At 61.9% G+C, this 27,423-nt stretch overlaps 2 protein-coding genes and 1 long non-coding RNA gene across 5 annotated transcripts; all 3 read right to left on the bottom strand.

The window, feature by feature from the left end:
* Window positions 1-1,488: 1,488 nt before the first annotated feature.
* On the bottom strand, window positions 1,489-2,669 carry GP1BB (glycoprotein Ib platelet subunit beta). The gene is made up of 2 exons (XM_051837218.2): window positions 2,532-2,669; window positions 1,489-2,328 (listed from the first exon to the last, which is right to left on the bottom strand). Exons 1-2 carry the CDS (start codon window positions 2,539-2,541, stop codon window positions 1,718-1,720), a joined length of 621 nt encoding a protein of 206 aa, XP_051693178.1. The 5' UTR covers window positions 2,542-2,669; the 3' UTR covers window positions 1,489-1,717.
* Window positions 2,670-2,757: 88 nt separating this feature from the next.
* On the bottom strand, window positions 2,758-10,909 carry SEPTIN5 (septin 5). Of its 3 annotated transcripts, none has more exons than XM_051837215.2 (12): window positions 10,809-10,909; window positions 10,659-10,669; window positions 6,388-6,484; window positions 6,160-6,246; window positions 5,822-5,945; window positions 5,590-5,724; window positions 5,187-5,304; window positions 4,951-5,052; window positions 4,618-4,714; window positions 4,360-4,495; window positions 4,150-4,252; window positions 2,758-3,548 (listed from the first exon to the last, which is right to left on the bottom strand). In XM_051837215.2, the coding sequence occupies exons 1-12, from the start codon at window positions 10,849-10,851 to the stop codon at window positions 3,492-3,494; spliced, it is 1,110 nt and encodes a 369-aa protein (XP_051693175.1). In that variant the 5' UTR covers window positions 10,852-10,909; the 3' UTR covers window positions 2,758-3,491. The 3 variants fall into 3 exon arrangements, with proteins under 3 accessions (XP_051693175.1, XP_051693176.2, XP_051693177.1); XM_051837216.2 differs by lacking the exons at window positions 10,659-10,669; window positions 10,809-10,909 and adding exons at window positions 6,789-6,857; window positions 7,082-7,434; XM_051837217.2 differs by lacking the exons at window positions 10,659-10,669; window positions 10,809-10,909 and adding an exon at window positions 7,082-7,432.
* Window positions 10,910-16,581: 5,672 nt separating this feature from the next.
* LOC127488343 (uncharacterized) lies at window positions 16,582-21,533 on the bottom strand. Its single transcript, XR_011385112.1, has 3 exons — window positions 21,161-21,533; window positions 17,805-17,896; window positions 16,582-17,156 (listed from the first exon to the last, which is right to left on the bottom strand). It is a non-coding gene; the product is annotated as an uncharacterized lncRNA (long non-coding RNA).
* Between the last annotated feature and the right edge of the window lie 5,890 nt (window positions 21,534-27,423).

Genomic DNA, 27,423 nt, shown 5'->3' with positions numbered 1-27,423 from the left:
GGGTGGGGTGTCTGTGCAGGCAGCAGGGCAGGAGGAGGTGTGTGACCCTCCGCCCACCCCCATTCAGGGGCACTGAGCTGGGACCGTCCACTTCCCCACACGCCCCAGGGACATCCCGTGGAGGGTCAGCGCAGGGTCAGGAGGCACTTGGGGGACGAAGACAACAGGCAAAGAGGGGGCGATCCTGCAGAAGCTGCGGGGTTCAGAGCTGCCCCCTCCAGCAGGGAGCGGGAGTCCTTGCTTGATGCGGGACCACGCCATGATCTTAGCTGCTTTTCCCACCAAAGGGGCTGCTGCTGCCTCGGCCGCTCCCTCTCCCCACCCCCACCCCCACCAGGATCCCCAAGCCCTTGGGTTCCTCCTGCACAGCTCCTGGGATCCCCTGAGATGTCCATGTTTCTCCTAGGCTCTCCACTTCCCTTTGAAGACATAAAGAGGAGGAGGAGGAAGGCAGCTCTCAGGGCCCTGACTCAGCTCTGCTCCTGGTACAGCTGCAGAGAATGATCCAGGAGCCCACTAAGTAGCCCATGTCTGGGTTTTGGCATCTCCCTTCCCGGCACCCCATGGCTGGACTGAGTTTAGGGAGCTGCTCGTGACCTGGTTATGACACCCAATCATGACCTCTGACCTCTACCGGGGTCCCTGGCGGGTGCAGGGCCAGCCCTCGGGGAGGGTCATTTGTACGAAGGCGGCCATCGTGGCGATGCGGTGATAAGGGGGCCGGATGGAGGACCGGAGAGGAGAGCAGACCGGATGCCGTGCACCTGCCCACAAAAGGAGGCGGTGGCTTCAGCCTCACGTCTGGCCAGCAGCCCTCAGATAGCATCAGCCCCGTGGAGGGCCATCTGTCTTTTCCCACAAAGGTTGTGTCAGCGGCAGGCTCCCGACCGGGTCAGAGGTAGTAGGGCGCGGGGTGGGGGGGGCAGGCCCGAGGTTTCTCTTGGGGGTCCATGGAAAACAGCTGCCATTGTTCACAGGGCCCGCTGTGGGGGGGGGGGCTGCACCCAGGGAAGCAGAGCAGCTAGGAACGCATCCTTTGCACATCTGGGCCACCTGTGCTTGCTGTTGGCATCCTGGCCCCGCGGGATCCCCCAGGGAGGCGGGAGACATCACAGAACATCGGCTGCTTAGCTTTAGGGGTGCAGGGAGCAGGCGGCCCTGGGGGCTGGAGGGCGTTGTGAGCCCCGGAGGGAGCCAGCGGCTGCAGCTTCTGTGGTGTGATGGGGAGGCTGGGGTGATAAGGCGATTTGGGGGCGCCTGGCTCATGCTGGGGTACACTGATTCCAAAGACCCTCAATAAGGAGTCTCTCCCGCTGCTCCTTTCCCAGGTGATGGTGTGGGCGGGGAAGAGGTTACAAACTCTTTGTTCCCAGCGTTCAGTTTGGCTGTGTGTTAAGATGTGATCGCGTCTCCTGGGGCTACCTCCCTGGAGACCTTCTTGAGGTGGGGGCTAGAGGGGGATTTTCCAGGTCGCAGGAATCTGGTAGCGACAGGGAGAAAGGTTTATTTAGCTCCTCAGATTGGGAGGGGAGAATCCACAGGGTTTGAGCCACAGCTGGGTCCCTCCACCTCTCTAAGCGAGCAAGCGGTTCCGTTCCCTCCTGCGTGCGGGCCATGGGCGGAGGCGGAGACCCAGACCAGGTGGGGGGGGGGCTCCCAGCGCAAGGTCTCTCCCCCGGCGTGCAGGCCCGCGTTGGCTCAGCACCAGTCGCTCCTCTCAGGACGGGCCGGATCCAGCCTGTTCGGCCACCAGCGGGGCTGTGAGCGCAAGCTGGTGCGCCGCGCGGTTGCGGTTGAGAGCGCGCAGCCTCCGCAGGCGACACAGCAGCAGCACCAGCAGCAGCGCGTGTAGCAGGCCGAGGACCAGCAGCGCCCCCTGCGCCGCCAGCGCCCCCCAGCACAGCCGGCCCCACACGCAGGCGGCGCGCAGCTCGTCCTCGGTCAGGTAGGGCAGCAGCCGGCCGCGCAGCGCCGGGGGCGCGACGCAGCGCACGTCGCGGTAGGGCTCGCGCTCGGGGCGGCCGGCCAGCCAGGCGCGCAGCGGCACCAGGTGGCAGTCGCAGCGCCAGGGATTGGCGCCCAGGTGCACTGCGCGCAGCGCGGGCAGCGCGTCCAGCAGCCCCGGCGGCAGCACCGTCAGGTTGTTGCCAGTCAGCACCAGTTCGGTGGTGTCGGGCGGGAAGGCGGCCGGCAGAGAGGCCCAGGTCAGCCCGCGGCGCCCGCAGTCCACGCGCGTCCCCGCGCAGCTACAAGGCGCGGGGCAGCCCGCGGCCGGGCGGCTCCGTGCGGCCAGCAGCAGGAGCAGCAGGCTCAGCGCCCCGCGCGGCCCTGTAAAAGAACCGCCGCGGTGAGCCGGGCGCCAGGCTCAGTCCAGCTCTCCAACCTCTCCACCCCGACCGCACTGCGCCCTGGCTCCAAGGACGCTCCCCTACAGTGCAGCCGAAAACCCCCAGGGCGCACCCCTGTCCAGGTCTGCCCAGGGCGCGGTCACGGGGTAGGGTGGGGTGGGGGCGATCAGACCCCAGACTCACCAGAGCCCATGGCGAGAGGAGAAGGAGGAGGAAGAGGGTGGCCCAGTTTGCTCTGGAGGAGAGGGGTCTAGACCACAGGGCCACTGTCTCGCCAGAAATAACCCCGAGGCCGCGCAGTCGGGGACTGGGGCGGCAGATAGGGTGCTATCGCCCGGGCTCCACCACCGCGCCGGTTTCCGTCCCCACCCACCCCGCCAAGCGCGCACGGAGCACTCGGGACGCCCGCTGCGACTTCACCAACAGACATGTTCCCCTGTCTCCAGGACAGGGCGCTGCATTCACAACGGAACGAAACGGAGCACGGGGGTCATGCGGGTGCAGACCTCGGAGGCCCAGGGCCAAGATTTCCCGGCGCGCAACGGTGCTGCTGGGGGAGAAGGGGCCTGGGGCTTCCGGGCGGGGGGCGCTGAACAGCCCTCTGGGCGCAGGGAGTCGGGGGTGGCCAATGCCCACGCCCCCTCTAACTCTTCCTGCTGACCTCCAGGTGCGGGGAAGGGGCGTGCGCGCCCGCACACCGCTGACGGCTGGGCTTCCACAGCGCGCACGTGCGCGCGGTTGGGGAGGAAAATGACGACCCGGCCCGCCTGGGCATACACAAAGGAGTGGGCTCCCAAGTCCGCTCTGCGGCACTGGGGGAGGGGCGCAGGCCCCCCGCATCTGCCTTGGTTTCCCCACCTGCCTGAGCGGGGCCTGCGGGTTTGTAGAGTTCAGGCCTCATGGGGGGGGGAGGGGAACGCAAGTGGCCTGGGAGAGGCCGGTGCTGAGAATAAATTAGGGTTGCCTGGGGGCTGCGGCTCCGCGTCTTTTCCGTTTGGGAACACTCCGGTCAGGGCCCACTCTGGGTTTAGGATCGGGTGCGGGCCAGTCTGAGAGCCGGGTGGATCCTGGGCGGTGACGCAGGCCAGTCTGGGGCTCGGGGGTGGGCGGCCTATCCGTGGCGACGTGGGGCTGGGGCGGGGGTCACTGGTCCTGCATCTGCTGCTTCATCTTCTGTAGCATCTCCTGCATGCGCCTTAGCTAGAAGGGGTGCGGAAAGCCGAGGGCAGGGGCACGCATTAAAGGCCAACCCTCCCTGTCCCCTCGGGAGCCCCTCCTCCCCGCCCCGGCTCCTCCCCGCCCCCACCGGTCAGCCCCACCCGACGCCTCAGCCCCGCCCCACTCAGTTCAAGCCCCGCCCCTGACGCTCAGCCCCGCCCCCACCCGCGCTCACTGCGGCTCAGCTCCACCCCAGCCGCTCAGCCACGCCCACGTCCGGCTCCGCCCCGTCCCACACCCCAGCTCCTCCTCGCAGCTCCGCCCCACCCCGCCCCGCCCAAGCCCCACCCACAAGGCCCCGCCCCGCCCCTGCCGCTCCGCCCCGTCCCACGCCCCGGCTCCTCCTCGCCGCTCAGCCCCACCCCAGCCGCTCAGCCCCACCTCACGCCTCGGTTCCTCTCCGCCCCACCAGGCCCCCGCCCCGCGCTCAGCTCCTCCCCCACCGCAGGCCCCGCCCCGCGCTCAGCGCCTCGCCCACCGCAGGCCCCTCCCCGCGCTCAGCGCCTCCCCCACCGCAGGCCCCGCCCCGCGCTCAGCTCCTCCCCCACCGCAGGCCCCGCCCCGCGCTCAGCGCCTCGCCCACCTCTTCGTCTTTCATTCGGATGAGCTTCTCGGTCTCCGCGTCCGGCGTGGGCAGCGGCAGGATGGGGATGGGGCTCTCCATGCGGCTGTCCTGGGTCAGCTTGCTGCGGGGGTGGGCGGCACGGCGTGGTGGGCGCGGGGCGCCAGCCCCTTGTCGCCCCCGCCCACCCCTTCCCGGGACGCGGGCGCAGGGGCGGGGCGGGCGGCCCACCTGGTCATCTGCTGGATGCAGTGCGCGCGGTAGTTCTCGTAGTGCACGTCGCACGTCACGTCCTTGAGGTCGTGCATGTGCGTCCGGATGAGCATGTTGCGCAGCTTCACGAAGTCGCAGTGCGCCTGGTTCTCCACTGGGGGGCAGGAGCGCGCGGCGGGTGTGGGCGGCGGGCGGTGGGCCAGCGCCCACCCCGAGGGGACCTGCCCCTCCCGGGCCCTACCCCAGCCCACCCCACCCTCCCCGGCCCCAGCTCACCCTCTACGATGCCCCAGGGGTACAGGCGGCCCCGGACCCGCTGGCCCTTGGCTTCCACCACGGTGTTGCTGCCAATGACTGCAAAGGGGGCGCTTTCCTGGGGGGAGGGAGCAAGGGCTCAGCCCACCCGGCAGGTGCTCAGGCCTGAGAGGCTCAGCCTGGGGGCGCCCCTCCAGCGTGCTGTCCTCGCCTGCTGGCTTCTCGCCGCCTCCCAAAGCCCAGCAGTGCCTCCCCGGTTGCCGAGGCTCCAGCAGGTGCCCCGTACCTGCCCCCTCTTCTGGCTGCTGGGAGGCCCCCAGAGCCCCCGCCCTCGGGAGCTCTGGGAACATTCACCTTCAGCTCCCGGTCCTGTTGCTTAAAGTCCTCATCCTCGTCGGAGTCACACTCGGGGAACTGGTACACATGGATCCCGAATTTGTCGATCTCTTCCCGGATCTGTGGAAGTGGAGGGACACCCAGGGCTGTCGGATGGGGCGGGCTGGAGTGGCTGGCCAGGTGGCCCTGGCTGTCTCCAACTCCGCCCCCCCCCCCCCGTCCCTGGGGAGCCACTCCGCCCCAGCAGGGCTGACCCGCTCTTTCAGCTTCCGGATCTCGCTGGGGACCAGGCAGTCAGCCTTGGCAATGAGGGGCACGATGTTGACTTTTTCGTGCAAGGCCTTCATGAAGCCCACGTCCACTGGCCGCAGCCTGCGTGTGGAGAGAGGGGGGCACGGTGATGGCACAAGCCCAGCTTGGCCCCTGCCCACGTCCCCCTGCACACGCCCAGCCTGGCCCCGCCCACGTCCCCCTGCACACGCCCAGCCTGGCCCCGCCACGCCCCCTGGCCCTGCCCAGCCCGGCCCGGGCCCCGCCACGCCCCAGCGGGGCGGCACACCCGTACCCGTGCACACGCCCAGCCTGGTCCCGTCACGCCCCCTGCGCACGCCCCCAGCCTGGCCCCGCCCACGCCCCAGCGGGGCGGCACACCCGTACCCGTGCCCAAACGGGGAGATGAAGTAGAGGCAGCAGTGCACGCGGTTGTCTTGGATGTTTTTGCGGTTCAGGCCGCTCTCGTCGCGGAAATACTGCTCGAACTGCTGGTCCACGTAGTCCGTGATGGGCTTCCAGCTGGGGGCCGGGGCAAGGTGCCAGCATGAGGCCAGGCTGCCGGCCGGGCAGGGAAGGCTCCCAGGGGAGGTGCAGGGTGGACCAGGCCCTTGCTCACCACTCAGAGTTGTTGACGGCATCCCCAAAGCCCGGCGTGTCCACAATGGTGAGTTTCAGCTTGACCCCCTTCTCCTCGATGTCCACGGTGTGCTTCAAGATCTCCACTGTCTGATTGATGCGTTCTGGGGGAGGGGGAGGGGCCCTGTGTGGAGGGGGGAGGGCTACCCCGACCCCCCCCCCCCGCCACACCGCCTGACTGCCATCAGGGCCACCCCCTTGTCGACCCTGCACAGGAGACCTATGCTGTTTGAGGAAGAGGGTGCTGGACCTGGAAGGGTGCCATTCGTGGTGTGGGGGGGTGTCTGGTCACGTGGCAGGGGTCCGTGGGTCACTCACCCTCCGCACTCAGCAGCTTCCGGTCCTTATAGAGGTCGGTCAGGAAGAGGCTGTGTACCAGTGTGGATTTCCCCAGGCCGGACTCACCTGCCCACCGGTACAAGTGAAGGGGTCAGCTTAGATCTGCGCATGCACACACACACACACACACACACACTCGCCCACACCACCACCACCACCAAGGATGCAGCCTGGCTGGCCCAGGGACCCCAAGCCCAGCCCACTCACCCGCCACCATGAGCGTGAAGTCAAAGCCCTTCTTCACCGACTTGCGATGCACCTGGTTGGGCAGTGTGGCAAAGCCCACGTACTGCTTGTCGATGTCCTAGGAGGGAGCAAGGGGGGGACAGGTGAGGGCGTATGGGGGAGAACCAAACGCCCTGTTGCCTACAGGATAGAGGAGACAGCAGTGCCAGCAGTGGGGTACCTGGTCGGTGAAAACAGCAAAGGTGTGGAGGTGGGCAGACACCCCCTTCCCCAACCTCAACCAGGACCCCTTCCCCCCCAACCCCAGACTGCATGTGCGGGTGCGGGGATGGCGACAGGCAAGTGTCCTCCCTTTCTGGGTATAAGGCACCTGGCCTGGGACACACTCAGGGCCCAAGAAGAGGCCAAGCCTCAACACTCACCCCCTGCTCCGGGGCCAGGGCCCTGGGAGGCGGCCCCTCCTGGCCCGGATCCAGCCGTGGGGGCGGCGGCTGCAATGGCAGCGGCAGAGCAGAGGGGCTATTTATAGCCAGCGGCGAGGAGCCTCCCCCGCCCGGGAGCGGGGTCCCAGCCCCCACCCCCCGGCGGACCCTGGCCCTGCCAGCCACCGCCACGTCCCCAGGTTCACACAGTCCTGAGCTGGGCAGGCGCGCACGCACTGACCCACATTCTGCCCCACGTCCACACACACACACACACACACGCACACACACACCTTGAGCCGCCTCTGGGCCTGGGTCCGTGGCGACAGCAGCTGCTCCACCAGGCGGTCCTGGGGCGCTGCCAGAGAGTCCATGGCGGCGATCCCCCCCCTTGGTGACCCTGCCCGGCCGCGTGGACCCGGGCACTCGCGAGGGACTCACGGCCCGGACTGCCCCTAAGCCTGGTTTTCGGCTCCGCTCGGCGCGCACGCAAACTCAGGGCCGGAGCCGGGATGCCGCCCACCCGTGGCAGCGGTCCACGCCATGCCCCTGCCTCTGCGCTGCGCCCCCGAGCGCCGGCAGCTGCGTCGCGGCCTGGGGCAGGCCCGGCTCCCGCACCCGCGCTGGAGGCGGGGCTTCGCGGCGCTCGCGGCAGGGGGGCGGCGGGCCGGGCCCCGCCCGCCGTCGCCGGGAAACGGCCGCGGGGAATCGGGGCCGCGGGGCGGAGAGCCGGAGCGCCGGAGCGCGCGGGCGCGGCCACGGCGCCGCGTGCGCCGGGAGCCCCGCGGGGCCCGCGAGGCCTCAAGTCGGGATGTCAGCACAGCGGGCAGGTCGGGGTGGGGCTTTTGTCGGGGCCGGGACGCCCACGCGGGCGGGACCCGGGCCCGCGGAGAGGGTGGGGGTGGGGGTAGGGGGCGTCTGTGGTTGTCGCGGTGCCGCCCGCCAGAGGGCGCTGGCGTACCTCCCGGGACCCACGCGCAACCGCGTGCAGCGGGCCCCGTTCGGCACCCGCGCTTGCCTCCCAGGTGCCGTCCGCAAACCTCCGGGCGGTGTCGCTGCACCTCCCGGGTGCCCACAGACGCACCCTCTCCCCTTCCCATGGTGATAACATCCATGCGCGTGCGCGGGCGCGGGCGCGGGCGCGCGGGTGCGTATTTGGGGAAGTCTTCCCCGCCATGCAGGGAAGAAGGCGAGGGCAGAGCCCACCTCTCTCGCGAGGCGGCGGCGGCGGCTTGGGGGAGGGGGAGGGGGAGAGGAGGAAAGGGTCACCCTCCTCGGTCCAACTCCAAACTTGGAAGCCCCGCCAGCAGGCCACCCAGAGCAACCCCCATGGAAGATGATGGAGTGGGGCCCGCCCCCACCGTCCCTGGGGACACCGCCTGCTTTGACCCATGCAGGAGTAAGGGCTGGAGAATTCCCATCAGCTCGGGTCTGCCCCTGGTGTGGCCACACCAGGAACCCCGCCAGGGGACGCCTGAGCGCTGCCAGCAAACCCTTCTAGGTGGACCGGAGTGCCCCTGGCCGGCATGCAAGCGGCAGGGGGCCCTTACCTCCCTCAAACAGACCCTCCCTTCTTGCGTCCCCTGGCAGAGCAGCCTGGGCCCCCCTGTCCAGGCCCCGGTCCCGCTCCGGGGCCTCCAGCCACTGGCACCTGGAGGGGAGGGCAGGCCCACGGCTGGGGAACAAGGGAGCCCTTCATTCGGTGGACCTCGTGTTGCCACTCCCCCAGCAGCCACAGAAAGCCGCTCCCTGGCCCTGGCCAGCCCTCTGCAGCCCAGAGTCCGCTGCAGCTCCGGCTCTGCCAGTGTCCACTTCACACAGCCCTCAGCCCAGCAGCACCGTCCAGACGGCAGACGTCTCTGGCCCAGGGGACCCTCTCCTCCTAGCACACAAGCCCTGGCTGGGGCTTCAGGCTGGGAGACAGCCTCAGCACCTCACGCCCTGGTGTCTGGCGGAGTTTGTTGTGTGCCTGCTGCCTCAGTTTCCCCACTGGCAAAGCTCAAGCCTCTGGGGAGGTCTAGGCTCGGGGGAGGGGTGAGAGTCTTCCCTCTCCACTCCCACTGGGTCTGTCCCACCACCTACTAGGGTCTGGTAAGCCCATCCTGGACTCCCTGGGGCAGCCCTGCCACCCCACCTCTGGGCCCCAATGCAGAACCAACACTCCTCAGGGCTTTCTGAGCTGAGTGACAGCCCCTGTGCCTACCCCCGTCCTGGTCCTGGAACCCTCCAGGCAACTCCATTCTTAGAATCTTTGGTCAGCTCTGGAAGCAGCAGACAAGGCCATCAGAAGGCCCCCCCCCCCAATGCTGCCTAAGAGAAGGTGGGGGGCATAGCCCACCCCCACCCCCACTCGCAGAGTCAAAATGACGCCTGGATACACAGCAGGGTCCGGAACAAGTTACCCAGTGCTTCCGACTCCCCGAGGCCCAAACCCCCACCCCCACCCTATCCCCACCCCCACCCTAGGACCCAGCAGGTATTATGCCCTTTCTCTCCAGGCCTGGGTGCACGCAACGGGTGAAGCTGGCTCCCAGCTGATCACAAAGGATAGAAGGCAAACCCAGGCCCGAGGGAGGGGCTTCCCCGTGGGCAGGAGTGGGGGGGTCCCCATCCCAGCAGTAGTGGGCTAGAGAAAGCTGGCGGTGCTGGGAGGGAGGGCGTGGGGATCCTGGGGACTTGGAGACCCTCAGGCTAAGCTTGGGGGCACAGCAGGCCTAGGAGCAGCTGTGGTGCAGGGCTGAGCTCCTGTCTCCCTAAACAATAGCTCGGCCAGCCGGCTGGCTGCTCGGCTGGCTGCCGCTCCCTGCATCTCAGGCTTTGTCTGACCTGCTGTGATGGAGAGGGAGCCCCCAGCAAGGCTCCCTGGGGAGCCCCTCCCAGAGAACCTCGCCCGCCCGCCCGCCCGCCAGCCAGCCCGCCAGCCCATGGGTGGGGCGGGTCCCTGCCAGGAGATTGGCATCAGGCAGCCAGCCAGTGACTCCCCGACTCCCGCCCTGCCTGCGGCCCCCTTGGGCAGGGACTCCGGGGTCCCCACGGCACCGGTGCTGGGTATGGATGACTCTCTAGAGCTCTAATCAGGACTGCCATGGCCGGCCACGCTGGGGCCAGAACCAAGCCGTTCCGATTTCTCTCCCAAACAAACTAGCTGGTTTCAAGCCAGGGAGGCCAGCAGAGGCTCCCCCATCCCCCCACCTCGTCTCCCACCCCCTTCCCACTCTGAGACCTCAAAGCTTTGTTTCACCCAGAGCTCGCTGTATTTTCACAAGGGATGCCCAGGTCCAAGCCCACCCCGCCTCGGGTTCTGCATTCCTGGAGGGTGGGGACCAGGCTAGCCCCTTCGCGCAGAGCCTGCTGGTACCCACTGGGTTCGGGGGACCCGTTCTGGGGACCAGAATGACTCAGATGAGGCCTGGAGGGATGCAGTCACACACCAGCACATTGGAATCTGAGTGTGGGGACGGGGTGCAAACGACGCAGGGGCACGGAGGTGCCCCCGCGGGTGGACAGAGTCCCCTCCCCGGCCTGTGACCTGTTATGCCCATGACCTCACCCAGGACCCCCAGCACGTGGCCTGCGGGGCGGGTCAGCAAAGAGCAAGATGCGGGCGCTGGACCAGTGGGAGGGGGCGCCCAGCCCATCCTCCAATCCAGGCAGGGGCGCACGGCCCCTCGCTGAGAGGGTCCCTTCGCCGGGCCTCCCTGGCGCTACCCACTCCGCCCGGCCGTAGCCACCCCCGGAGGCGCGGCGACGCTGTCCCGCTGCCCATCAGCTACCGCAACAGGGCTGGGGCAAGGCCGACGGGGGCGGGGTCGAGCCTGGGCGCCCAGCAACAATAGCTGACAGCCGCCGGCTCCGGCGGCGCGCGCGTACCTGCTTGTCCTCTGCGGGTCGGGGTCGGGGTCCGGGTCCGGGTCCGGGGCGGGTCCGGGCGGGCGGGGGAGAGACGGAGAGACATGGTGAGGGGCGGGCGCGCGGCGGGGACAAAGGCGCGCGCGGGCACGCGGCGGGCGCCGGGCTCACCTGGGGTCGCCAGCTTGCTCTTGTACCGCAGGCCCGTGCTCATGGTGGCCGCGGCGGGGGGACGTGCGGCGGGCGGGCGGGCGCGCAGGCCGGGCCGCGGCGGGGTGACCCGCCCTCCGCGCCGCCGCGCCCCGCCCGCGCGCCCTGCCAACCAATCGGCGCGCGCCGCGCCCACGCGCGACCCGGCGGGGGCGGGGACCGCGGAGCCCCCCACGGCCCGCGCCGCCGGCTTGGGGCGGCGCCCTCGTCTCCTGCAGGCGGCGTCGCGCCGTGGGGCGACCTGGCGAGCCCCACCCGCTCCTGCGGGGCCCGTTCCCGCCGTGTGCTTCCTCTGGCCTCAGCCCAGGCCAGGACTCTGCGCTCCCTCGCTCCCCGGGGACCCCCACCCCCACCCCCACCCCAGTCCCTGTCTAGAGCCGCACCCCAGCCTCAGGCCAGCACTGCTCTCCCCATCACAGCAAAAGGTGCCGGCCACTCCGCGCGGATGACAGCATCCATGTAACGCTGGAAGCAGACACAGCCGCCAGCTGCAAAGCACCCTCCCTTGGGCAATGGTCCAGCCTTTCTTTTCCTGGGCAGTGAAATGGGACTATTTGTGCCGGGGCTGAACTGGCAGCCCACTGTGTCTTGTGCACCCAGCTCTGCGCATCCCACAGGCTTCCACCCAGAGGAGACGGGGGTCACGGAGAACAAGGGCGTGCTGTAAAGGCCGGGGCCAGAGCCTGCACCTCACAGATGGAGAAACTGAGGCCCCTGACCTTTAACCCATTGGCAGGACCTCAATGGACGAGGGCCTGAGTCCCTCCTGTCACTTGTGTCACTGTCACATTCCCAGGTGCCCGTGGCCTGGAGCCCCTACAGGGTGTTCCCCAGGTAGCACCTCTTTGTCCCTTCAGAAAGGGACTGTTGGGTCTGTGGTTGTCACCACCTCCCCAGGTGACAGCCCCAGGGGCAGGAGCCGGCCAGGCACATCCCCTGCGCACACAGCCTCCCCTCGCCAGCCCCTGGCTGTCCCTGGGTGGGATAGGCAAGACTTGAGAGCATTCTCCTCCTGGGTTCCGAGGGGCTGGGGAGGCCTGGGCCTCTGTGAAATTGTTTAGCTGCTCTGTGAAAAATGATGCCTGGATATTTAGCACATACGGACCTGTGCAGGTATTAGGTGCTGGGGACAAAAGGGACAATAGGCCGGAACCCTGCAGGAAAGGGCCTTGGTCAGTGCTGTCCTGAGATCCAAATGCGAGGGTGGCTCTGGGCGGCCTTGGGTCAGAGGGCTTTGAACTTGGCTCTGCTTGGACCAAGAGTGAGAGGAGCGATAGGTTTTACAACAAGCCGGGAGGTGGGAGCCAAAAAAAAAGACAAAATCTTCTGATTACCAAGGTGATTGGATCCCGAAAGATGGCAGCTGCTTCAAAGAGCAGTGTTTAATGGAGAACCAGGGTGGCGCGGATGCCATGAACAGGCCTAGGAGCCTTCCCCTGGAAAGATGGGGCTCAGTGCTTTACCGGAACAGCCCAGAGGTGAGGCTGGTATTGTGGCGCAGCGGGGTTAAGCCGTGACGCCTGTATCCCATACTGCATGCTGTTTGCATCCTGGCTGCTCTGCTTCCCATACGGCTCCCTGCTAATGCGCCTGGGAAGCAGTGGAGGAGGGCCCAAGTCCTTGGGCCCCTGCCACCCACTTGAGAGACCAGAATGGAGTTCCTAGCTCCTGGCTTCATTTCTCAAGTCAGGCAGGTGGGCAGCCAGGGTCCTGGTTACCAGCTCATGACACAGAATCTGCACTTGGCTGAGGGGAGACCGTGAGTGTCACAAAGCCTCTCAGACTGGGGCCAGGACGCCCAGCGGCTCAGGGCCCAGGCCGAACTTCTGCAGACACTTCTGTCCCATGCGCCCAAAAGCACAACCCCCCGCCCTCCTGGGAATTCTGATTCTGTGGGGGCGGTACCCAGCCAGGATGCCGCGGCTCCAAGGAAATCCGTATCTCCAAGTGGGTGTTTGTGTCTCCTCTACCCAGCAAGCTGTGGTACACAGAGGAGTAAATAAAATACTCCTGTGCTGGGAGGGGGGAAAAAGACTATTTTTTAATTCATAAGGAAAAGTTAATGAGTAGAAAAAAAAATCAGTGACACTAAGAAAAATCTGTTCAACCAACTCAGACTACAAATAGCTTGATGCTTTTTCAGAAAGGAAAAAAAAAACCCTCTTTCGGTAAAAAATTCTCAAGAGGCTACGTGGAAACCGTGCACTGTCTCCTGCCCCCTCCTCTCCCAGCACAGAGTGTGGAGTGAGCAGGCCGGGAAGGGGAGACATTCTAGACCCTTTCACCCATCAGCCAAGGGTGAGAGACAAGGTCGGGCTGAGCTCAGAGAGCGGGACCCTTGAGACCCCTGGGTGACACCTGAGGTCACTTTAGCACGCCTGAGATCCTTGTGGGTGACTGTCCCGGGGTGGCCCTGGCCTGCCTGAGCTGAGTCCCTACCTGGGCCTTTCTGTGTCCAACGTACAAAGCAGGAAGCGGAAGTCGGGGCATGGTGCCCACGTGCCCGAGACCAAGCAGCCCGAGACTAGAACCCAGGGCCACCCAGCCCAGCCCTCACTCCCGCAATACGGGCATCCCCCTCCCTGCTCCCCGTCCTGTTTCTGCATCCCAGGGGGGAATGGAAGGATGTCTCAGCACAAACAGGTCCATGTTGTTTAAGGAGCACAGGGCAGCTGCCCCGCCACGTGGCTGCTGCCTGGTTAAAGCAGCCAGTGTGTGGCGGGGGCAGGGATGGACCGAGCAGGGTTGAAGCCCCAGGGCCACACCAAGTCCCCGATTCACTGGGCAGCTGGGAGCCAACCCTACAAAGAGAGCCTGTGCTCAGGGCGGGGGCAGGGAGGCAGCCTGGGGTCCCTGCGCGGAGTTGGGGGTGGGGGAAAGGGACACCTACAAGGGGGAGGAATCCCGCCCCCCCCCCCCAGGGCTCTCTGTCTGCACCACCTTATTCTGCGCCTTTATGAGAAGCCCTAGGTGAGAGAACAGAAGATAAATGAGATAAGAAATGGCGCCAACCGTGCACAGGGCTTCTCCCCGAGGCACTGAGGCATGACAGAGTCCCACGGGAACACGCACTTGCGAAAGGCGGAGCGTGGGGGGCTGGCTGGGGCCCGGTGACCTCAATCCTGAGGCAGCCAGTGGAGAGCCAAGGGGAGCTCGCTCCACCCTCCCATCCACTGCCCGCCTCGCTCCATGCATCAGACAAGGGCCTGGTGCTGCAGCACCCCGGGAGTGGCTCCCGTGCACCCCCCATGGCATTCGAATCTCCTGCAAACCCCCCAGGCGCCTCAGGACCAGAGACAGGACACCACAGAAGACCTGCCCCCCACCCCATAGGGCCACACAGGAGGAGACCTGCAGTGGCTCTGGCCCCTTTGGTGGAGGTGCAGGGCCCAGGCTGGCAGGTGGCACCTTGCCCTCTGCATACCGGCCACAGGGCCCTGGCACAACCTTGGGGGTGGAGTGGAGTGGCAGGTTGGTGAGGCTGTGTGTGAATGCCATGGATGCTTTAAACAGCGCAGGGACAATGGAATTAAAGATAAGCTGGTTTCATGCAAACTTTTTTTTTTTTTTTAAGATTTATTTATTCATTTGAAAGGCAAAGTTACACAGAGAGAGGAGAGGCAGAGAAAGAGAGAGGGGGCTTCCATCCGCTGGCTTACTCCCCAAATGGCTGCAATGGCCGGAGCTGTGCCAATCTGAAGCCAGGAACCAGGAGCCTCCTCTGGGTCTCCCACGTAGGTGCAGGGGCCCAAGGACTCGGGCCATCTTCTACTGCTTTCTCAGGCCACAGCAGAGAGCTGGATGGGAAGTGGAGTAGCTGGGACTCGAACGGGCGCCCATATGGGATGCCGGCACTGCAGACCGGGACTTTAACCCACTACACCACAGTGTCAGTCCCCACCTTTTTTTTTTTTTTTTTAATGAAAAATTTTTTATTTCACTGTGATACAGAGGAACAGGAAGGAAGAGAAAAGGAGAGGTCCCATCCACACCAGGGCTGCTGAGGCCCTGTGTGTGTGGCCTCTGTGGCAGGCAGGACAGTGCCGAGGGACGCGGAGTTCCCCAGGGGAAGCTGCAGACTGCTGCAAGAGAGGGCGTGGTGTGGACTGACTCAGGCCTCCTCCTCCTCCTCGTGTGCCTGGCAGCAGCCGGTCCTGCCTGCCACAGCTCGTGGTGACACAGATGGAAGAGTGGCCCGGATGTGGTCAGTGCTGGGAGAGGCTACGGAACCTCAGGCCGAACAGCATGGTCAGTGCCAGGGTGAGGGCCTTGTTCTGCGCCTCGGCTATGTGGGTGGGTTAGCCAAGTCAACCTGGAAGACTGCCAGACTCCCGCCTGGGGTCTGCCACCATGACTCTTAGGACAGAAGCCATGGGGCCAGCACTGTGCTGTAGTGGGTAAAACACCACCTGCAGTGCCAGCATCCCATATGGGCACCGGTTCAAGTCCCGGCTGCTCCACTTCCAATCCAGCTCTCTGCTATGGCCTGGGAAAGCAGTGGAAGATGGCCCAAGTGCTTGGACCCTTCCACCCATGTGGGAGACCCAGAAGAATCTCCTGGCTCCTGGCTTCAGATCGGCGCAGCTCTGGCCGTTGTGGCCAATTGGAGAGTGAACCAGCGGATGGAAGACCTCTCTCTCTCTCTGCCTCTCTGTAACTTTGCCCTTCAAATAAATAAATAAATCTTAAAAAAAAAATCAGGCAGAACTCAGGAGCCAGAAACTCAGAGCAGGTCTCCCATGGTGGCGGCATGAACTTGACCGTTTCGAGCCATCACTTGCCACCTCCCAGGATGGGCACTGACAGGAAACCGGAGGAGGAAATTGAACCCAGGTAGTCCGGCATGGAGCACAGGTGCCTTAAGCAGGCTGTAGCAGAGAGCTGGATCGGAAGTGGAGCAGCTGGGACTCAAACCGGTGCCCATATGGGATGCCGGCACTGAAGGTGGTGGCTTTACCTGCTACGCCACAGTGCTGGACCTCTGTGTGATGTTTGAGGTGTGAACCAGTGGATGGGAGCTCGCTCTGTCTGTCTTTGAAATAAATAAATAAAATTTAAAAGGAAGAGGGGAGGGAGGAGACACACACACACACACACACACAGAGCCGTGATTCATTCTCCAAATACCTGCAACAGACAGGGCTAGGCCAGGCTGGAGCATGGAACCAGGAACTCCATCTGGGTCTCCCATATGAGCAGCAGGGACCCAATCATTCTGAACCATCACCACTGCCTCCCAAGGTCTGCGTTAGCAGGGAACTGGAGTCCAGAGCTGGAGGTGGGTCTTGCACCTGCGTGCTATGTCCAGTGTGGGATGTGCCCTGGGGTAGCTGCCGTCTCTGCACAGACAGGGATCCACCCCGCCCCCTACACATGCACAGGGTGTTTTCTCCCAGCATCCCCCAGGAAGGCCCCTGGGGACTCTGCAGGGGGCTGTGGTGGTGGGGGTCAGTGCAGCAGGGACACAGCGTGGGGCTCTGTCTCTCCTGAGTCATGTTGGAGGCACAGCAACCCTGGTCAGGACAAGAAGAGGCTGATGGAGCCAGAGGGGGTTGCGGCAGCCTCCCAGCTGCTCTCCAGAAAGCTAGAGAAGCCAGCCAGACCATCCCCACTGGGAAGAAGGTGGTGGCCCACTTTGAGCACGGAAGGGAGAACTACTGCGAGCTGTCTTGCAGATGTAGCAGGCTTCCGGAGGCAAACAGGAAGTTACAGAGCAGCCAACTCACAAGAGGCATTTTTTTAAAAGATTTATTTATGTATTTGAAAGTCAAGAGTTACACAGAAAGAAGAGAGGCAGAGAGAGAGAGAGAGAGAGAGAGAGAGAGAGAGAGGTCTTCTATCCACTGATTCATTCCCCAGTTGGCCGCAGTGGCTGGAGCTGCACCGATCCAAAGCCAGGAGCCAGGAGCTTCCTCTGGGTCTCCCACGGAGGTGCAGGGGCCCAAGGACTTGGGCCATCTTCCACTGCTTTCCCAGGCCACAGCAGAGAGCTGGATCAGACGTGGAACATCTGGGACTCGAACTGGCGCCCCTATGGGATGCTGGCACTGCAGGCGGCAACTTTAACCACTACACCACAGCGCCGGCCCTCTGAGTCCACCTCTTGAATGGACAGGTGAAGATGTTTCCCACGCGCTCCACTACGAAGCTGAAGGTGAGCTCCAGACCCGGATGTGCTCGGCCCGGCGGCAGCTGGAGGCCCTACCCAGGCCTGCAGGACTTGGCCACCAGCTGCCGCCTGGCCTCAGTCCCTTGTTCGAATGCTCTCTCCAAACAAACGGACCACTCTCTGCTGTCGTTTGAAAGGGTCTGCAGTGAGCCAAGGGGAAAGAGAGAAGGAAAAATGAAAGGCAGCAGGTGAGGAGCCTGGGGATGAAGCAGCTTCAGTTCGACGTCGGAGATCCCGGACTCAGTTCCTGGCTCCAGGTCACCCCTGACTCTTGTGGGTGTTTGGGGAGTGAACAGGGAGCTCTCTGTCGCTGTCTCTCTGTCCGCCTCTCCGGAAAACAAATCTCGCAGGTGTAAATGCTAATGAGAAAAATGGAGGGGCCAGTGCTGTGGCCCAGTGGGTTAAACCTCCACCTGTCCTGCGGCACCGCATCCCATGTGGGCTCAGGTTCAAGTCGCTGCTGCTCCTCCTCCAACCCAGCTCCCTGCTGATGCCCCTGGGAAAGCAGCAGAAGATGGCCCAAGTGCTCGGACCCCTGCCACCCACATGGGAGACCTGGAAGAAGCTCCTGGCTCCTGGCTTTGGCCTGGCCCTGCCCTGACTGTTGTAGCCACTCGGGGAATGAACCACCGGATGGAAGACCTCTCTGTCTCTCCCTCTCTGTGTCTGTAACTCTGCCTTTCAAATAAAAAGAAATACATTAAAAAAAAAAAAAGTGGAGCAGCTGGGCCAGGGACTGCCCCCCCCCCCCCACAGCAGCAGCTTCCCTGCTGCACCTCAGCACCTACCCCTCGGATCCCTCCCGAATTCGTTTTGCTGATGGCGTTAGCTAGAGGTCAAGGTTCGTTACGCTCCTCTTCCATTTTTCCAGCCACGTCACCTAGAATGGAAATCAACCGGCTGTCTATACCATGGGTTTCTTTCTCGACTCGCTCTGTGCTTACAAAGTGCTCACCCCTTGCTGCCTCTTAGCTGGAGACATGCAAATTCAAGCAGACGGTGGTCAGAGCCGGGGGCAGCTCACTGGGCATCTTTCTTTCCACGGAGGCTCGGGGCTTCTTTAGATCATTTCTTGCGGTGGGCTAGCCTGGAAACCCTGTCTGCAGGTGGGCTAGCCTGGTGTCCTGAAAGCACGGTGGCTTCAGGTCTCTGAGGCCGATGGCTCCCGCACACAGGACAGACGCACTGGGGCCTGTGTCCCTGCCGCTGTGTTCAGGGCGGGAGGGACACCACTGATGTCTACCGCCTTGGGGGCGGGGTTGTCAGTCTTGGATCTCCATTCTGCAGAAGGGGGTGACCTGTATTGCTCAGTCTCGGAAAAGCCGTTGCAATGTGGGGGACAGCAGTGGGCAGCCGGGGGGGGACTCACACCCCAGATCCAGGTGAGGGTCGTGTGTGGGGCGACTGTGCACAGGAGGGGGCTGGCCCAGGTGTGTGTGAGGGGCAGGGAGGGAGGGAGGGAAAGGGAGGAGGAGGAGGTGACAGGGTGGCCAGCTGGCTGGGGAGGGGCCATCTGGTCTCCCTTGGCCTGTGACCCCAGGGTGCCTCTGAGACTTGGTTCTGTGTAGGGAAGTCTGGAGCCCTGCAGGGTGGGCGGGGGGCCAAGACCCCCAGGGACAGAGGAGAAAGGTCCCTGTGCGTGCTGAGGCTGCTGAGGCCCCACCCGCCCGCTGCCCTGCTTCGGCTGGGAAAGAAAAACCCCACACAAATCAGGGTGTTTGGCTTGGCTGGGGGCCCCGGGACTGCTGAATGGAGCTGTCTCAGGCGCCAGGGCAAGGCGCTCTGCCCGCTGAGTGAGGGCTCATTCCACGGTGGCGGTGGGGCCTGACGCTGTCCCCACCCGGCCTGGCCAGGGAAGGGGGCACTGGCCAAGCCATGGACACCCCGGGGGGTGGGGGTGGAGGGCAGGGCTCGACAGAGGCTTTCCTGTGCACACGACTCCTTCCTGTGTGTGACTCACTCCCCCCGACGCCCCTCCCCATTGCCCACGGGAGCCACTTGCCCTTCCCCCACGCCCTGCCCCATTTCAGCTGGGTCCTTCTGTGCATCTGAGCCCTCGATTGTTACGCTTGTTATGCAGGAGTCTCTCTCCCTCCCAGTGAATTAACCCCAGAGCGCAGAACGCTCATGTGGCAGGTGCACAGGCTGGTGAGGGACCTCTCCTCCAGGGACACTGGCCCCAGAACCCCTCACCTTTGCTTTTGTGTAGTCCTTGCGAAGACCCCACCGTGGACCCAGAGGGGGCTGAGGGGGCACGCTGCAGGCCCCCAGCTCCTCCTATGCCCTTGACCAAGGTGGGCACTGTCTCCTCCATGTTTCCTCACTGGCCTCCCTCTGTATGTGTCTGTGTCCAGATTTCTTCCTTTTTTTTTTTTTAAAAAAGATCTATTTTTTTAATCTGTTTGAAAGGCAGAGTTGTGGAGAGAGAGAGACACACAGAGAGACAGAGATCTTCCACCCCCTGGCTCACTCTCCATATGCCCACAAGAGCTGGGGTTGGGCCAGGCTGAAGCCAGGAGCCAGGAGCTTCTTCCAGGTCTCCCACATGGGTGCAGGGCCCAAGCACTTGGACCATCCTCCACTGCTGTCCCAGGCCATAGCAGAGAGCTATGAAGTGGAGCAGCCAGGACTCAAGCCGGTGCCCATATGGGACGTCAGTATCGCAGGTGGCAGCTTAACCCATTACATCACAACACCGGCCCCTATTAGTATTTTTTTTTTTCCACAGGCAGAGTTAGACAGTGAGAGAGAGAGAGAGAGAGAGAGAGAGAGAGAGAGAGAGAGGTCTTCCTTCCGTTGGTTCACCGCCCAAATGGCCGCCATGGCCAGCGCGCTGCTTCCTCCTGGTCTCCCATGGGGTGCAGGGCCCAAGCACTTGGGCCATCCTCCACTGCACTCCCGGGCCACAGCAGAGAGCTGGCCTGGAAGAGGGGCAACCAGGACAGAATCCGGTGCCCCAACCGGGACTAGAACCCGGGGTGCTGGCGCCGCAGGCGGAGGATTAGCCTAGTGAGCTGTGGCGCCGGCCAGTATTTTTTTAAATGAGCCCTTTTTTGAGGCAACTCACAGAGCATACAATTCACCCACTTCAGGTGAACCATTGAGAAGTTTTTAGGGTTGTTGCGTGCAGCACCATTGTCTCAGGCTAGGACATTTTAAATGAGATATAACCCACACCCGTGAACATCCTGACCCAGCCCACGACACAGATGAATCCTCAGGACGTGACGCTCACAATGAAGCTGGCCAGACACGAGAATGACAAACGCTGTGTGAGTCCACTCACACGAGTCCCCAGGGTGGCCAGGCTCCCGGAGACAGAACGTAGAAAGATAGGTGCTGGGGCTGGGGCGGGGGGAGCTGGGGAAGGGGGAGTGGGTGTTTGGGTGGGGACAGAGCATCAGTTTGGGGATGATGGAAAGTTCTGAGGGTGGTGGTGAGGGTCCCACAGCCAGCTGAAGGCTCCCAGGGCCGCTGACCTGCACCCTTCAATGTAATTGTCACGGCGAACATTGTAACACGTGTTTTGCACTGCGAACATTGTAACACGTGTTTTGCACTTTTCAAAGACAATAAATTAAAAATCAAACAAACACCAGAAAGTCCCAAAGCAACGGATATAATATGCTGGTTCACTCCCCAAACAGCCACACGGCTAGGGCTGGGCCAGGCTGAAGCCAGGAGCCCGGATCTTCATCCGGGTCTCCCATGTGGGTGTCAGGGGCCCAGGCACATGGGCCATCCTCCGCTGCTTTCCCAAGCGCATTAGCAGGGAGCTGGATGGAAAGTGGAGCAGCCGGACTCAAATCAGTGCCCTAGGGGGCTGCAGGCGTCACAGGCAATGGCTTGACCGCTGCGCCACTATGCACGCTAGCTCCTCTGTGCTTCTTGAATAAATCCAAAAACACAGGAAGTGGCAAAGCAGCAATGCCCATGTGCGCATGGCTGCCTGCACCGTGTGTTAATGCTTTTGCAACTTCCGGTCTTGGGACACCACGACATACTGGAAAAATGTTTAAAACACAAAAATTGCTCAGGGAGAGCAGGCTGAGAAACAAGCGCCCAGGACCATACCCTCCCTTCCCCCTCTCCTTCCCCACCCCCACCGCAGGCAGGGGCTCTGCAGGGACGACCCCATCCTTACGCAGCTGGGTGTGTGGATATTTCGGGCAGGGTCTGGAGGTGGTGGTGGTTTGGGGAGGCGGCTTGGTGCTCCCTGCCTCTAACCTCATACATCTTCCGTGTACTGGTCCAGCAGTGTGCGGTCAGCCGGCCCAGCGGTCACCGGGACTGGCTTAGCCCGCAGAATTCCGACGGTGATGGTCAAGATTCCCGGCTAAGAGCCACCTCTGCCTGTGGCTGCCCAGGACTCTTGCAATGCAGGATCATCCAGCGTGCAAAACCAGAGAAAACTAAGAGAGAGAGAGAGAGAGAGAGAGAGTCCTTTTGAGTAGGCTAACGTGTACGTGATGAAAAAAGCAGGCGGAAAGATGAGTTGTTTGCTTCCGTTCCGTCTGGAGACTTTTTTTCCCCCAAACACGGCTGAGGTTTGGGAGGCAGAAGGCGATTGGCTGTCCAGAAGCAGCAGCTCTTTCTCAGCCTCTGACTTCAGCCAAGGGAAAGGGAGCCCAAGTTTCCTGGATCGGGTTTCCAAAGGAAAGGGACATTTCTGGCGTTTTCTGCTGGGCGATGCCAGCAGCCACCACTGCTGTGGCGGCTGCTGCTGCACTCTGCCCCATACGCCTGGGGATGCGGGGGCCCTGGTGTGCAGCAGTTGGGCACCCCCTGAAAGGTCCAGGTCTCCCTGGACGCAGCCTTGGCGGTCATCACAGGGCAGTGCCAGCCCCTAAGCACCTGGATGTAGCTACAAGTGTGCAACACACATCTGCTGTTGTGAACAAGAGGGCACACACATCCCACATGGGCCCTGGTTCGAGTCCCGGCTGCTCCACTTCCAATCCAGCTCCCTGCCAATGCGCCTGGGAAAGCAGCAGAAGATGGGCACAAGTCCTTGGGCCCCTGCCACCCACATGGGAGACCTGGAAGAAGCTCCAGGCTCTTGGCTTCAAATTGGTCCAGCTCCAGCCGTATGCTGAAGTGGTGAAATTTTGGAAGGATTCAATTCAAAATATTAAAATTAATTTCACCAGTTTCTTTTTTAAAAAATATTTATTATTTATATGAGAGGCAGAGTGATGGGGGGAGGGAGGGAGGAAGGGGGAGAGAGAGAGTGAGAGAGAGAGAAGAGAGAGAGCTTTCCCATCTGATGGCTTACTCCCCGGATGCCTACAATAGCCAGGGCTGGGCCAGGTGGAAGCTGGGAGCCAGGAACTCCATCCAGGTGTCCCATGTGGGTGGCAGGGGTCCAAGTGCTTGAGCCATCACCTGCTGCTTCCCAGGGACATTAGCAGGGAGCTGGATTGGAAGAACAGTGGCTGGGACTGGAACCAGCACTCCTGTATGAGTTGTGGGTGATCCAAGCTGGGGCTTTAATGCAGTGTATCACGATGCCAGCTTGCTTGCTTGCTTGCTTTTGTTCCTAGGGAAATTTTAATGACCCATGTGGCTTTCACTCCCTGGGATGGGAGCCTTGCCTAGGTGACATTGGGTTCCTGTCAGGTGAGAATGTAGAAGAAGCCCCGCCCCCGCCATGTCAATCACCCAATTCTTCCAGGACGTACTCCCAGCTTGTACTGGGAGTTGTTCCAGCTGCAGTGTGTGGACAGGAGTTGAAGCGCAGGCAGGCATGTTGTTGAATTATCCCGAAAATGATACACGAGGCATCTGCGAGAAAGTTCGCATCACGGCAAAGCTATAAGCACATTTCCTCAAAACAAGCTCATCTGTAAAGTCCATTTCTGTGGACTTTCCTTTATTAAAGATTTATTTGTGTATCTGAAAAGCAGAATTGCAGAGAGAGAGAGAGAGAGAGAGAGAGAGAGAGAGAGAGAAGTCTTCCATCCTCTGGTTCACTCCCCCAGATGATCACAATAGCCAAGGCTGGGCCAGGCTGAAGCCAGGAGCCAGGAGCTCCATCCAGGTCTCCCACATGGGTGGCAGAGGCCCGAGGACTTGGGCCATCTTCTGCTGCAGGGAAGTTGGATCGGAAGTGGAGCAGCCAGGACTCAAACCGGCACTCCCTTGGGGCGTGGGCATTGCAGGTGGCGGCTTAACCTGCTGCACCACGACGCTGCTCCCTAAGCCTCAAAGTCTCATGGTGACAGTTGATGGATTATGGGCAGGGAGGTGAACTAATGAGGGCGGCTTGGAGGTGGGGCTGGTGAGCAGTCCTAAGATTGCCCAGGGAGGGTGGTTCTCTCCGGAGGGTTGGTCACTGAAGCCGAGTTTGGCCTGGCCTCGCTCTGACTCCTGGCTTACTGTGTGATCCGCCCTCTGCACCTGCTCTGCCATGTCCAGGCTCCACCAACGTGCCAAACCAGTGGGGCTGCCTGGCCTTGAACCGTGAACTTGCAAACTTCAAGCTCAAGGAAGTCTCTTCTTTCTCATGAAGTGCCTCTCAACTGTTTCTTTAAATGCTTATTTATTGGGGGTCACCTCTATGGCAAAGTGGGTAAAGTCACAACCTGTGGCACCAGCATTGCATATGGGTGCTGGTTCAAGTCCCAGCTGCTCCTCTTCCAGTCCAGCTCTCTGCTGTGGCCTGGGAAAGCAGTAGAAGATGGCCCAGGTCCTTGGGCCCCTGTACCCCCATGGGAGATCCGGAAGAAGCTCCTGGCTCCTGGCTCCTGGCTTTGGATCGGCACAGTTCTGGCTGTTGCGGCCATCTGGGGAGTGAATCAGAGGATGGAAGACCTCTCTCTCAGGAACTCCATCTGGGTCTCCCACGAGAGTGACAGGGAGCCAGGCACTTGTGTCGTCACCAGTTACCTTCCCAGTGGCATGAGCAGGGAGCTGAGTCTGACGTGGAGCAGCTGGGTCTCGAACCAGTGCCCGTATGGGATGCCAGCACCGCACGCTGCGGCTTCACCTGCTACACCACAATGCCGGGTCCTACATGCTATCTTTAAATTCCATTTTCTATGGGTTTTTGGAAGTGCTTCGTGTAGGTACATATTATTCATTGCAGATATACTGATACGTAATATAATAACGGTTGTAACAATTGTGTACTGTGTATGTATATATGTTATTCTTTTTCTAAGATCTGGGCCTAGGTCAAAGCAAGCAGCTAGGTGTGGTGTAATGAAACATTCTGCGCCACAGGCAGCTGGGCTCCTGGGAGACGGGGCTGCCCCCAGGCTGCAGCGCCATCAGAACCACAAGCGGAGGGCGGGGTGCTTGGTGCAATGGTTAACCTGCTGCTTGAGACATCCACGAACCGTAGCGGCGTGGCTGGGTCTGAGGCCTTGTTCTTCATTCCCGTTTCCTGCAGACTGTGCACGCTGGGAGGCAGCTCCAGGATGTGGGTCCCTGCTGCTTGCATGGGGGACCCAGAATGAGTTCCAAATTCCTAGCTTCTCTCTGGCCCAACCCTGGCTGCTGTGGGTATTTAGGGAGTGAACCAGTGAATGGGTGATCTCGCTCTCTCTCTCTGCCCTCATCTGTCTGTCTTGCAAGTGAATACAAATTGATTAAAAAAGAGGGGCTGGCACTGTGGTGTAGCAGGTTAAGCCACCACCAGCTACTGGTGCTGGTTTGTGTCCGGGCTGCTCCACTTCCAATCCAGCTCCCTGCTAATGTGCCTGGGAAAGCAGCAGAGGATGGCTCAAGGGCTTCGTCCCCTGCCAACCACATAGGAGACCTGGATGGAGTTCTAGGCTCCTGGCTTCAGCCTGGCCCAGCCCTGGCTGTTGCAGCCATCTGGAAAGTGAACCAATGGATAGATGATCTCTCTCTGTGTGTAATTCTGCCTTTCAAATAAATAAAGGAATCTTTGTGAAAAAAAAAAGTTGCAAGCTGGACCTGCAGCATCTTGTAGCACCAGCATGCAAGGCAGAGCCCCCAGAATGGTGGGGACCCCCCTGGAGCCAGTTTGCTGGCATCAGAATGAGCAATGGCAGAAGCAAATGAGAAATCGCTGAGTAAAGGAAACCCCCACAGCCTGGTACAGGCAATGTGCATAAGTTAACAGGACAAGGAGCCTGCTGGCCATGGTGTTACGGCCAAATACCAGCTGTCGAAGGGAGAAGAAAGGGAGGGTTGGGAAATCGGCACCTGGCTGCCACCACAACCAGGAGTGACTCAGGTGGAGCCCACGACAGGTGCCATTGGGTGAAAATTGTCGGGGGGGATTTCTGCTTAGTCCTGGCATTCCTCCCGCGTGGAGTCACCTAGCAGAGCCACCTGGGCCCTGGAGTGTCACAGGTGGTGGCCAGGGCTTGGTGTCACTCACAATGAGCCCTTGTACTGTCTCTCACCTGGCAGGACCGGTCAGGCACACCCTGATCAGGGATGCGTTGCAGAGTAGGTGGCCCATGTGGCCCCCATGTCAGCCAGGCAGGAAGGGCCGAGGGGCCACTGCCAATCCATCCCTTGCCGATGCATGTGTGTCGCACACCTGGATGGAGCTGCTGGCTCCTTGGCTTTGGACTGGCTCAGTTGCTGGCCATGGTGGGCATTTGGGGGAGTGAGCCAGTGGATGGGAGCTCTGTCTGTCTCTCTGCTTCTCAAATAAAAAAAGAAAAAAAAAAAAGAACAGGGCAGGTGTTGTGGCACAGCAGGTTAAGCTGCTATTTGTGATGTTGGTATTCTGTATCAGAGTGCTGGTGCAATTTGGTTGCTCCACTTCGAGCCCAGCTCCCTGCAAATGCACCTGGGAAAGCAGCAGAGGATGGTCCAAGTGCTTGGACCCCTGCACCCAGGTGGGAGACCCGGATGGAGCTCCTGGCTCCTGATTTTGGCTTGGCGCAGCCCTGGCTGTTGTAATCATTTGGGGAGTGAACCAGCATTTGGAAGGTCTCTCTCTCTCTCTCTCTCTCTCTCTCTCTGTCACCCTGCCTTTCAAAATAAATAAATTAATTAAAAATCAGCTTGCAAATCGAGATTAAGGGTCTGAGGAGCTCCTTGGACTATCCTTTTCTGTATGTTCTGGAAGACCACAGGGAAAGCTGCCATGTGGGTCTGTGGCCATCAGGACTCTCTGGTCACCAAGGAGAGCAGGAGGTGGTTGTGGCCCTGTGGGGAGATGATGGGACAGCGTGTGTGTTGTCCTCCGCCAGACACTAGGCTCTCTGCACACAGCTGTGGCCACAGGACCCCAGCTCAGGAAGGGACAAGACCCTCCCACCTTCCACCCTGGGGTTTGGCTCCTTACCAGGAAGTTTCCCTACCAGCATGGGACCATCTTCCATTGCTTTTCCCAGGTGCATTAGCAGGGAGCTGGATTAGAAGTAGAGCAGCCAGGACTCGAACCCAGTATTCGTATGGGATGCCAGTGTTGCAGGTGGCAGTTTTACCTATTATGACACAGCGCTGGCCCCGGGGTTTAACTTCTGTGTTAAATTTGGGGGCCAGTTATTCCAACTGTAACAAAAAGTTGCTTCCTCTGCCAGGGGAGGTGCTTGGTCTGTCCTTACGTTTGGGAATTAATGACATAAACTCTGCCCGCACCCCCACCCCAGATCCTGAGCGCCTGCTCCTCACCCTGCAGGCTGAGCTGGCTGCTGGCTGCCCCCATACCCACAGCCTCCTGGCAGAAGTTACTCCAGGGAGGTTGCAGGTTGTAGTCTGGGAGACGGGGGGGGGGGGCGGGGGCATGGCCAAGGACTTCAACGTGGGAACCAGTGCTGGGATTGGCTGGCCTTCGGGTGCTCAGCCTTGGTGAGAAGAGAAAGGAGGAGAAATGAGGGTGAGAGCTCCTGACCTCCAACAGAACAACAGCGTCCCAGTCCAACATCCCATGTGGGCACTGGTTCAAGTCCCGGCTGCTCCACTTCCCTGCCAGCTCTCTGCTGATGCGCCTGGGAAAGCAGCGGAAGATGTCCTAAGTACTCGGGCCCCTGACACACCCGTGCGAGACTCAGATGGAGTTCCAGCTGGCTCAGCCCTGGCCTGGCTGTTGCGGCCATTTGGGGAGTGAATCAGCAGATGGAAGACTCTCTCTGTCTCTATCTCTCCCTCTCTGTAACTCTGCCTTTCAAATACAGACCCATCCGAGACCACGCGGTAACCCACGAACAACAAATGCACTAATTCATGGGGACCTAACCACCTCTAAAAGTCCCATTCTGGTGGGCTCCTTGGGACACTTGCCTGGATTTGAGTCCTGGCTCCGCTTCTGATCCAGCCTCCTGCCAATGTGACGGCTCCCGTCCTCGGGTCCCTGCCACACTTACATGGGAGACCCGGATGGAGTTTCCGGTTCCTGGCTTTGACTTGATGTAGCCCTGGCTGTTGCAGACATTTGTGGGGTGAACCAGTGGCTAGGCAATCTGTCTGTCCATTTGT

Source organism: Oryctolagus cuniculus, chromosome 21 (assembly GCF_964237555.1).
Source record: "Oryctolagus cuniculus chromosome 21, mOryCun1.1, whole genome shotgun sequence".
In the NCBI taxonomy this organism is placed as follows: domain Eukaryota; kingdom Metazoa; phylum Chordata; class Mammalia; order Lagomorpha; family Leporidae; genus Oryctolagus; species Oryctolagus cuniculus.
This window is presented reverse-complemented; position numbering and strand designations above follow the sequence as displayed.